Genomic DNA, 12,388 nt, shown 5'->3' on the forward strand with positions numbered 1-12,388 from the left:
CAACCCAGCATGATCCATTAAACACAGGCTTCATCTAATGCCATGAGATTTGAGTGGGGCCTATTATAGGTGGTTAATTGTTTGAGAACCCTGTGATGGTTTATGTAGCTTTGGAAATGCGTCAGTGAACACATATTTTTTGAAATTTGGTTGTTTGTAATGAAATTCATAATATGTCTAATATCACAAAATAGCCAAGGAGAAGCTGGAGCTGTGCACTGTGTACAATAAAACTTCTCTTTAAAATTTGGTAAGTGACTTTAGGTCAGTGATTCCAACCCTGGCTGCACATTAAAGTCATTTGGAGGGGTTTTTATGAATACCAGTGCGTGAACCTCACTCCAGAGATTCTGATATAAATGTAATTTTAAAACCTCCCCAGTGATTCTGATGGAGAACCACTGCTTTTAAAAGGGAAATATGTCATCATGAAGGACACCTTTTTTAGTGCCTGTTACTAGAGGCAAGAAAATATCCTGCCTATACTACAGCTTTTATACAGTGTTATTACTTGGACTAGTCATGGGCTTTTTAGTCATTTTTAGATGAAAAATTGTTTGTTTTGTGAGGAGGGATGGGATGAGCAGTAGGGGGTTGGATTAGGGAGGCTCCATGATAGTCAACAAAGTAACACTTGCCCCTTCCTCTGCAGCACATCATGCTTGTGCAGCGTCAGATGTCTGTGAGAGAAGAGGACTTGGAAGAATTCCAACTCGCTCTGAAACACTATGTGGAGAGCGCTTCCTCCCAAAGTGGTTGCTTGCGGTAAGTGCTCCTGTGCATGTGTCTTAGATGAAGGTGGGGTCTGGAGAACTGGTATTTGAGAATCTTCATCTAAAGTTATGCTGGTCATTCTAGCCCTCGGGGTGATACATTTTGCAGAGTTAAACAGGCTGTTTTCTCTTTTATCCTTGGACTCTGTGTGGATTTGAGCATTAGGAGCACCAAGGGAAGTCAAATAGACTGAAATTCCTCCTTTTGCATCCAGGCAGACTCACACTCTGATTTAAATCATCTCTGGTATATGAGGCCTCAACTCTAGTGCATCTAGCTCTGATTGCTACCTTGAGAGTGCGCCCTATGGCCTAATAACCACCATTTCAGCCATTCATTATGAAATTGCACCATCTCTGAAGTCTTGATGGCAGGACTTTGTCATTTAAAAAAAAAAAAAAAAGTTATTTCCATGGCCACTCCAGCTCAGGCTTCTGTTATCTCAGGCTACTAAAATATACTACCTATACCTCATCTTCAGTTTCTCTACTCCAAGTAGTCCGAGAAACAACTACTACAATTATAATTTCCCGGAAACAATTATCATAGAATTCTCTTATTCAGAAACCTGCAATAACTATCTAATGAGTAGCTTATCAAATGCCAGAAGTTTATCCTGACCCTACAATTATACTACCAACAGACCCCAGAGATCCATAGCACTGCTACCATTTGTTCTCCCTCACCTGAACACTATGCCTCAACAGTGCCCAGCTGCATATTGCCTTTCCAGCATAATCTATTGTCTTACCACTGTGCCTTCGATCTGGCCACTCTCCTTCCCAGAAGTGTGCACCCAGCTTCAGGTCTCTGCCAGACCATGCTCTACCTTATGCCAAAGATCAAACTCACCTGCTCCTGGAAAACTGCCACAACCAAATCCACCCCTACCTTAGGAGCTTGTTTAAATTGTATTTCACAATACTCTTAGAACATTGGGAAAGCTTTTTAGCACATGTATGCATGCATGTATGTGCACATAGAAACACATACTTTATGTCTCTTTGGTGTTCCTCCCAGTAATTACTAGTTATATTTTATTCACACTCTGGCAGAATACTTCTGCAGCTAAGAAGTCTGGCTCTGGAATTAAACATGGGTTGTATTAACTTTGTGGGTTTGGGAAAGAGAAAAACAAATACCGTATGCTAACACATATATATGGAATCTAAAAAAAAAAAAAAGGTTCTGAAGAACGTAGGGGCAGGACAGGAATAAAGATGCAGACGTAGAGAATAGACTTGACACAGGGAAGGGGAAGTTGGGATGAAGTGAGAGAGTAGCATTGACATATATACACTACCAAATGTAAAATAGATAGCTAGTGGGATGCAGCCTCATAGCACAGGGAGATCAGCTCGGTGCTTGTGACCACCAGAGGGATGGGATAGGGAGGGTGGGAGGGAGATGCAAGAGGGAGGGGATATGGGGGTATTATGTATACATATAGCTGATTCACTTTGTTATATAGCAGCAACTAACACAACATTGTAAAGCAATTTTACTCCAACGAAGATGTTAAAAAAAAAATTACTGAAAAACCCAAGCAGAGCAATTGTGTGACCCATGTATAACACACACACACACACACACACACACACACACACACACACTTTTTGATTACTCTTTTTGCATATTTTGTAATCATGAAGGCTTATTTAATCCCTGTGTTTGGCACGGGGAGGTACCAACTGAATATATATGATGCACACAGTGTATTCTCAAAACCATGCATGACTTCGGAAAGTTGAGAATAGTTTCTGCTTCCAAGGATCTAGGAAACCAGTTGGGAAAATAGGATACTCATTCATGAACAATTAAAGCCATGTTCTTGGCCTTAATTTCACAGCTGTTAAGTAGAATAAAATGATTTGTGAAGTCACTCTCAGCTACCAAATTCTAGAATTTGTATGTATTCTGAACTCCATGTCAAGGATGTAGGGAAGATGAATGTGGAACTGCATTGTAAGAATCAACCCTGGGAGTTGTACTATGGCCAAAGAAACATCCTTAAGAACTCATGGTACCCTGTGGCACATTGAACCATTAATTTATCAGCATTTTTATATAGACAAAATAAATGGGTGGCCGTAGTGTGGTGGAGAATTGTAGGAACTATCCCTCCTGTGTGCCCCTTACTCCAGTGATTAGGCTCTGTGAGTTAAGGTAGGCCACCTGGGGAACAGAGGAAGCCAAGATGAAGTGTGTCCTGTTCCTGATGAGCCAAGCTACCTTAGGTAAGATGTTTAACCCCAACCGTTCCTGAGCTACATCATTTTTCCCCATTTCACTGACATTTTCCAGCTCCTGGAATGTTCAAAGTGTCCTGGAGCTCAGGGCTGAAGCTCTAAGTGACCTTATCCAGAGACAGCTTAGCCAAAGAACTCTTGCTTTAGCCAGTGAGTTTTTAAGTGCCACAGGAAGTATGAATACATTGAGGAGGAAGACTGAGGGTGTTTAAGTTAGTACAGTCACAAAGCAAAAGCTCAGAGTTACATCATGTAATTTTAAGTTTGCAAATAATTGAAAGCTAATCATTCAAGCCTTAAGCCCTTTTAACAGAAATATTGCTGACTGAAGTTTCTAAAAATTTTATCATTAACCTTTTCTTGCTGTCTCAGTGTCATCACTGCATATGTATTGTTATCTGTATTGTACAGTCTCAAATATCAATGTCCTTAAATGTCATTGCTGTGTATTGGTCAGTTTTGCCCTTAATTGAAAGCACCCAGTCTGTAGAACAATTTTGATTAGCATTTTCACCCATAGTCCTTTGAGACACAATCTGAACTGGTCTTTCAACTCTTCCATCTGGCTCTTGACCAGATGGCCTACAGTCAGGAAGAAGGAGAAAGGAGCAACACCAACAAGCCATCCTCTCATGTCTGAACCTAAGGACAGAAAGTTTCCCAGAAGTCCTTGCTTCTCAGCATACTTCCCTTGGCATCTCATCGGCCCAACTCAAGTCACATGGCTATTCCTGGTTACAGGGGAGGTTAGAAAACAAATATTTAGCAGAAAGGAGATTGTGATGACTGTCTCAGCCCAGCACTGATTGGTACATTGGATATATTGCAAAATGAACAATGGCAGGGTTCGGTTAGACAGAGGGGAATAACAGTTGGGGAGGCAACAGACAGTATCTACCATATGATTCCCAGAGTGACTGTGAAGGTAAAATGACTTAATCCATGGGAAATGCTTAAACCAGGGCCTGGAACAGAGCAATACATGTTAGCAACCATCGCCATTGTTATTAGTATGTATAATAATGTAATAATTGTTATCATCATTATTATTGGCTTGCTGCTCCTCATTGTTTTCAAAGATTTGTCTTTTTCCCTCAGTTTCTTTTCTGTTCCTTTTAATTCTGTCATGTTTCTCAACTTTGATACCATTAAGGCTTAGCTTTCACTCACCTAAGTAAAGTGCTACTTTGTTTTTCACTATTGAGCTAACAGCTAACACACACACACACACACATATACACACATACAATATACCAATTACTGGGCAAAACATTCTACATATAATGCTTTATTTAGTACTCAGTACTATTATTACCACCATTTAACAGGTGAGGAAACAGGTTAAGTAATGGGCCCAAGGTGACAAAGCTCTAATACATGGTGGATGAAGGTAAGCCTGTATGGCTATACTTCAAACCACTACCTTATCACACTGTGTTCTCTTCTTCAGTCCTTCAAAACTTGAGCATCAGGCTAAAATTTCGTGAATTTCTTGTGGCTAGTCTGGAAAATGGCAGGTTCAGATAGCAGGATAAGTGATTTTTATATGTAATAAGTAATACAAATGAATTAGTTTGTAGGAGGCAGTTCATAGTCATGGATTGAAATTTGACCATTACATTGTCAGATTACATTTGGGGATTACAGATCCTTTTAGACTATGATGAGAACTATGGATTCTCTTCCCAGGAAAAAGTAGATATGCACAGTAATTTTCAGCTCATTTCTGGGATTTCAAGGAACCCCCCCAAAAGCCCATCTATAAACTCCTGGGGTTAGAAAATCTCCAGTTTCACTTTCTGTTCAATTCCTTTGATTATGTTATAAACCTTTCCCGATAAAATCTGAAATTGAACTAAGAACAATACTTGCTACATCATATCTTAACTGAAGCAAGCTTGATCAATAGCTCTGTGAAAAACACCAAACTACAAGCCAAATAAGTATTACAATTTCTGTGTAGTTACCACCATCTGCTGGCCACACTTAGGTAAATCCTAAATTTACACTGAGCTTGGCTATTTTACCGTATGTTTGCTCTTAAATCAATATTCTATTCTCCCAATTTTTCCCAATCTCTCAATTTATTGGGATTGAGATATACACACTACTATATATAAAATAGATAATAAGGATCTACTGTGTAGCACAGGGAAGTCTACTCAATACTCTGAAATGACCTATATGGGAAAAGAATCATAAGAGTGGATATATGTCTATGTATAACTGATTCACTTTGCTGTAAACCCAAAACTAACACAACATTGTAAATCAACTATACGCCAATAAAAATTATTTTAAAAAATTTAAAAAAGAGTAGTTTATACAAACTACTATGTATAAAATAGATAAGCAACAAGGATGTATTGTATACCACAGGGAATTATAACCATTAACTTGTAATAACATTTAATGGAGTATAATCTGCAAAACTACTGAATCATTATGCTGTATACCTGAAATATAATGTAAATCAACTATACTTCCATTTAAAAAAGCACCACACCGGGCTTCCCTGGTGGTGCAGTGGTTGAGAGTCCGCCTGCCAATGCAGGAGACATGGGTTCGTGCCCCGGTCCGGGAAGATCCCACATGCCGCAGAGTGGCTGGGCCCGTGAGCCATGGCCGCTGAGCGTGAGCGTCCGGAGTCTGTGCTCCGCAACGGGAGAGGCCAAAACAGTGAGAGGCCCGCGTACCACAAAAAAAAAAAAAAAAAAAGCACCCCATCTGATTTGTTTTTTTAAATCCTTATTGTTTTTCTAACCTCTGATTTTGATTTATAATCTGAATATACTGTGAAACGTTAGGCTGAACAAGCTGGACTTGTGGAATTAATTTTTTAAAGGAATCTTTATATTTGTATCCTACTCTCCCTTAAATTTATGAATCTATCCCCTCTCCCTTTCTTTCTACCTTAATTTGGATCTTCATCATCTCTCACCTAAGCTAGTTTCACTACCTCTCTAACTTTTCTTCCTGCTTTGAACTGTTCTCCATAGGCTACCTCACACGGCCATCAGAAGGATCTTTTAAAACCCAGCTTCAACAATGAGACTCTCCCTGCTTTAAACCCTTTTGTGTCTCCTCATTGCTACCGGATTAAATCCAGTCTTCACCTCAACTTGTCTTTTCACCCACCTCCTCTCTCTTCACTACTCCAAAACATATTATATAGGCTATTAGCCACTCTCAGGCTAGTCCAGAAGGCTGGAAGGAACAAATTTGTCTTCCCTAAATTGGAAAAGCAATTACAAAAAAAACTACAATTATGGCCAGAATATGGACTCAAACTTGATCTGGACAGCGAGAAAGTTGAGAGGTGTGAGTGTGTAAAAGAGAAAGGAGGAGGACCAACACTGGGCACTGGCAAAGTTGGAGTTAGTTGTGTAGCAGTGTGGTCCAGGTGACTTAGCTTACAGCAGGACCCCAAACAAAAACTGTCAATCCAGAGATAGAGGTAAGGGCAAGAGCTTTGGAGGCTGATTGGACTGATCCAAAGAGCAACAGCTGAGGGCAAGGAAGGTGGCATGCACTCACATTCTTCTGAACCCTGGCAAAACAGAACTCACAAAATCTTTTTGAATAGATATATGAAGGAAATTTTACAAAGTTATATTTGTGATTTCTGAAATATACTGAGACAGTATTCATGATGCCAAACCAGAAAACTAAAAACGTATATTAAACAAACAGACCTGTTAATCAATTATTGACAAAACTTCAATTTTCATGCAGGAACCATAGGTGTTTCTTATACAAATGGATAAGATTAGAGGTGATTAGAAATATTAGTTTATTTCTTGTATTTAATTTCCTGTGGCTAATTACACCTTTCCTTTTCCATTTCAGTATTTCTATACAGAAGCTTTCAAATGAATCTCACTACACGATTTACGAGTTCTGGGAGAACAGTAGTGTGTGGAATAGGTAAGTTATGAGCAGGCCTTATTTTTTTTATTTTTTTGCCAGGGAGGTGGCAATATACATGATATAATTTTAGAACCTGTAGAAAAAACTCCATTCCCTTTACCTCACCTTAAAACCTGTCTTATTTGCTCATTTTCCTAAATCTCACTCTTTTTATGGATTTGAAATCACTTTCCTTTTGAAGCACAAAAACTTTTGATTATGATCACACTTTAAGAATTACCATTTTACTGATGCTTTCAGGTAAACAGATTTAGATGTGGGTCATGGGTGTCTAAGGTGTGCAGGGGTGGGAGACAAAGGATGCAGAAAAAGATGAAAATAATTTTACTTCCTAATTTTTCTTAAGCTTTGTGGTTCTTATTTTGCAATATAGCTATATATAATGGTTAAGATCATCATAGCTTAACAGCTTTTTGAAATGTCTTTACTTACTGCAAATAAAAGGGAAATTCAAGACATTGTTTGGAAAAGATTAAAAGCAAGTCAACTTCTCTTGTAATCATTCAGTTTTGTATATAATTATATTTGTTAACTATTCCTCGATAAAGTTAAAAGATAAATCAAGTTCTTTGAAATTAAAATAATTATTAATAAGTAACAAATATATAATTAGAAAAATGAGATGAAGGAAATTTTGCTATTCTGAGATTATATAAATAGTTCTAGTTGGCTTTAAGTGGCACAGAGAATATAGCTCTCCAATAAGTCCATATTTTGGGGTGTTAAATGGTGGTAATGAAACAAATACCTGGAAATTTATTTGATACATATTTCACCTAAAATTTTTATTTTTGTGGCTATTTTAAACACTGTGCTATAATGCATAATGACATCAACAGAATTTCAGGCACAAAAGGGAGCTTTAAAGGCAACTTATTCAACTCTGTAGTTCCAGGCCTATACTTTTAGATGATTTTTCTTTCTTTTTATCCTCTAGAGATGGAAAATCTATAGTCCTTCTTCTTAGCTATCCTATTTTTTAAACATCCTGATGCCCAAGATAGTCTTCCTTCTGTTTAAACTTCTTGCTGCAATTACAGTTATCTCCTTTTGTTTTATCTTCTCTAGAGAATTAGTGCTCTCCTGTTTTAAAAAAAAATTCTGGTGATACTTGTTAAATTACTCCTTAGTCTTTTTTTAAGGGTAAATAACCAAGAAAAGAAGTCCGTATTCAGGCACTTAATCTAAATCATCCGAAACCTTGCCACCTTGAGTGAATTTGAACTGTGCTACATTCTACTCAGGAAGATTGTAATAAATTGCACAGCCATAACCTATAATTATTTATACAGCCACCGTCAGATGAATTATAGCAAGACCTTCCAAAGAAGTAATGTGGATTTCTTGGAAACTCCAGAACTCACATCTACTATGCTAGTTCCTGGTAATTATCCTGGGTTCACAATTCTTCTATGTGCTTTTGTATTGCCTTTCTCTGTTTAAAAGACAGTATGTTCTAGCCCTTTCCCCTTCATCAACTGTACTCTATTTTTTTATCTATCTTAAAATTGGAGAGTGGGGGTAGGAAATAAGAGATCTATATATTTTTTCTATTGCCTTTAGTCCTTAGTTGACCCTATTTGTATTCCTGGCTGTATTAAACCTAATATTAGTCATTTACTGGTCACCTTTTAACAATTTGAAGTACAAATCATGACATTTCAAAAAATTATTCAAATGCTTTACTATATTATAGTGTATTGAATAAATTTGAAATAGGTGACCATAGATTGGAGATTAGAATTATGTTAGAAATATCTTTATTATAATAATTGTTAAAATATTTTTTTTAATTGGAGAAAAAGGAGAAGGGAAAGAGAAATTTGAAATGAACTTGCCTGAGAAGTCTGGCCTAGCCAAACCTTATTTAAGATAATTGAGAACAAAAATTATTTGTTCATCTACCCATCCATTCAATTACCAATTAAACATACTTTTACTGAATGTTAATAAGTGCTAAGCACTGGGGATACTGGGGTTCCTAGCCTGTTTACTAGCACTGATTGAGCTCCAGTTATGAACAAGCATTGTGTTGGGAGCTATAGAGGGTACAAAGTAAAAATACAGTCCCTACCTATAAAATGCTTTCTGTCCAGTAGGAAAGACAAATGTTTGCAGAAAAATAACAAGCTCAGGACATACATAATAGTTACCTATTAGAGTCATAATGTGCTATGTGAATTTAGAGGAGTGGATTGCCTCTTTAACAGTTTTTAATGAGGAGATGATCCTTGAGCTGGACTTTAAAAAATTAGATTTGGACAAATAAAGATGGAGAAGAAGAGTACTTAGAGGTAAATTGTAGACATGAACAAATGTAAGAAATGTTAAATGTGCTGTGTTAATTGGTGCAAAGATATGATTAAAGCATAAGGCTTGTATATGGTACATGTGCAAAGAGAGGAGAGAGTAGGAAATGGGAGTTGAAAATATAATAAGGAATTTTAACTTTCTTCTTACAGTATTATGGAGCCATTAAAGTTTTTGAGAGGGCTAGTGAATGCTCTAATCAGTAGTAACTGTGGCAGGAGGGAGAAAGGTGAATGTCATGAGAGGAGAGAAATTGGTCAGGCAGGGCAATAATCTAGGCCAGGAAAAAAAAGCATCTGAACCAAGACGATATCCATAGAGTTCCCTTGCAGATAGAATTTTCAGGAGTTAACCATAGCAAGATGATGGTTGAAGCCGGGCGTTGGTGAGAAAGTGTGTAGGTAAGAAGAAAATATCTAACAGAAGCCTGAGGAACTGCCTTTATTTAAAAGGTTGGGAGAGAAAAGCCTCCTTTCATTAAGGAGACTGAGGGGAACCAGAGATAGGAGAGTCACAGTTACAGAGTATCAAGGAAACCAAAAGAGGAGTAACATGCAAAGTACAGTGCTCCTCAGGGGGCCTATGTAGGAGAGCATGACTGAAGAGAATGGGACTGAAAATTGGATTTGACAAGAGAAGTTTTAATAAAATGGTAGGAATTTTAAAATTAGGGTAGATTTTGATGGATTGGCAATAAATGGAAAATGAAGAAGTCAATTCTGGAATTGAAGCTAGGTGAGGAGATGGGGAGATCAGGTGTGAATGCTTTCAAGTTGGCTGACTCTGACAGTCTCAGCCTGATTTTTTATATTTACTCTAGATCTTAAGGGCAGGTTTATGCACTATTAGTATCATTGGTACATGCATTCTATTACTCTTTCTCTCTCAGAGCATTTCCTAATTTAGAGAGAAAAACTGAGTACAGATAAAACTGGATCAATTCCTGTTCTCAGAATTCAGAGTGAATACAATTTAATGCCTTTTAATTGCTACCCTATTTTTCATGTGTGTGTGATTTTCACATCACATCTAATTTCTACAACCACTGGAATTTGATAGAAAAAAAAGTTAGGCTTGATTCTAACACAATTTTAAAAACCTACTTCAAACAAGATTTTTAACATCTATTGGGTCATCCTACTCTATTCTAAACTGAAAGTTCTATCACTGTTAACAGCTGACTTCCCTTGGGAACAAACAGCAGATATATCTCCCTGGACAAAAAGCTGAAATTAGCTTATAAATATTATTTATGATTTTAATGTCCATATGACTTATATTTGTAACAACTAGTTTTGTGCATTTTGTTTATGTAGTTTTGAAATGCTGCATATATTTTGACCTAAGATAAAAATCTGAAAGTTATTACAGTTAGAAACACACAATGAGTGGGTTTGTATTACTAATTCACAAATAACAATTTCTAATAAGACTTTTTTTTTTTTTTTTTTTTTTGTGGTACACGGGCCTCTCACTGCTGTGGCCTCTCCCGTTGCGGAGCGCAGGCTCAGCAGCCATAGCTCACAGGCCCAGCCGCTCCGCGGCATGTGGGATCTTCCCGGACCGGGGCACGAACCCGTGTCCCCTGCATCGGCAGGCGGACTCTCAACCACTGCACCACCAGGGAAACCCATTACTGCTTTTTAATTAAGATTTCTAAGTGGTTTACTTAAGATACATCTTAAGAAATAAAGCAGGGACTTCCCTGGTAGCGCAGTGGTTAAGAATCTGCCTGCCAATGCAGGGGACATGGGTTCAAGCCCTGGTCCAGGAAGAGCCCACATGCCACAGAACAGCTAAGCCCGTGCACCACAACTACTGAGCCTGCGCTCTAGAGCCTGTGAGCCACAACTACTGAGCCGCGTGCCACACCTACAGAAGCCCATACGCCTAGTGCCCATGCTCCATCCGCAATTAGAGAAGTCACCTCAGTGGGAAGCCCGAGCACCGCAATGAAAAGTAGACCCTGCTTGCCGCAACTAGAGAAAGCCCGTGAGCAGCAACAAAGACCCAACTCAACCAAAAATAAAAATAAATAAAACAATTTATTTAAATAAATAAAGCAAATAAACCAGTCTTCACTAGATACAAAAATATAAACCAAAATATATTCCTATGAACTCTCAAATATAAAAATCACTTAAATGAGGCATACTGGAATATGGAGCCTATGCTGATAAACTATCATAAAACACCCAGACAAAAAGAGTATGAGAATTGGTCTGTGGAGCAGAATATCCCTTGGCAAAGGAGAAAGCCTTATGGTTATGGAAAAAAAGGATACATAAGAAAGTAAGATCCTATTGCCAGTCAGTGTATTATTTAAACAGCTTTGAAAACAAATTTTAATCCTTCACATTTGTCTGTTTCTCACCTCATTCCACCAATCTTACTTCTTTGACATAGGTTTGTCTTTGGGATACTTACATTTACTGGGGAAAATATTCCTAATTTTACAATACAGATATACTAAAAAAATATTATTTAAAACACATCCACTTACTTATACCCAAACTTTCTGAACTGGGAAGATTAAAACAACAACAACATGATTTTATCTTCAGGGTGTTTATAATCTCATTGCCAAGACAATCTCTATTCATATATAACAAAAACTTTTTAGTTAAACTGCAACCAAGTGCCAAAAGCTATGGTACAACTAACAAGTGCACAAGAAAGTTCAATCAAGTCAGGAAACAGTAACTTGAAAGATAAGTAATTATACAGACTAAAGATGAGGGAAAATAGTCTCTTTAAGAATGACTTGCACCTTGAACTAACTTAGCCCTAGCAATTATTTTCATTATTTAAAAAAACTCTTTTTCTCTTTTCAGCTTCATGGTGGATCCTGAACAACTAGCTGTTCCTTAACATTTTCTTTATGGTTCCAAGTAAAAAACAACTGTTCTTATCTGAAATGTGAATTAGAAAATTCTCTGTACTTATTAATCTACTCTCTACTTTTGTTTAAATATATTTACCCTAAGATGTGCACTCTTCTTAAATGTCTTCTATCATTTTATCTTTCATGTAAATTTTAGCTCAACTTTCAAAGTTCACTATTATCCTCAATATTTGCTGCTGTATTGCTACATACAATAAACCTAAAACCCTTTAGTCTCAAA

At 37.4% G+C, this 12,388-nt stretch overlaps 1 protein-coding gene across 1 annotated transcript in view; it reads left to right on the forward strand.

Moving 5' to 3' along the window:
- The window catches only part of NECAB1 (N-terminal EF-hand calcium binding protein 1), a 183,620-nt gene extending 171,403 nt beyond the window's left edge, over positions 1-12,217 (forward strand). The window contains exons 9-12 of the mRNA XM_060127738.1: positions 653-765; positions 6,873-6,950; positions 8,246-8,337; positions 12,098-12,217. Coding sequence (XP_059983721.1) covers positions 653-765; positions 6,873-6,950; positions 8,246-8,337; positions 12,098-12,123 — 309 coding nt within the window. The 3' untranslated portion in view covers positions 12,124-12,217. The remainder of the gene's footprint in view (positions 1-652; positions 766-6,872; positions 6,951-8,245; positions 8,338-12,097) is intronic.
- The last annotated feature ends 171 nt before the right edge of the window (positions 12,218-12,388 follow it).

The sequence above is a fragment of the Lagenorhynchus albirostris genome, chromosome 17 (assembly GCF_949774975.1).
Source record: "Lagenorhynchus albirostris chromosome 17, mLagAlb1.1, whole genome shotgun sequence".
Taxonomy (NCBI): domain Eukaryota; kingdom Metazoa; phylum Chordata; class Mammalia; order Artiodactyla; family Delphinidae; genus Lagenorhynchus; species Lagenorhynchus albirostris.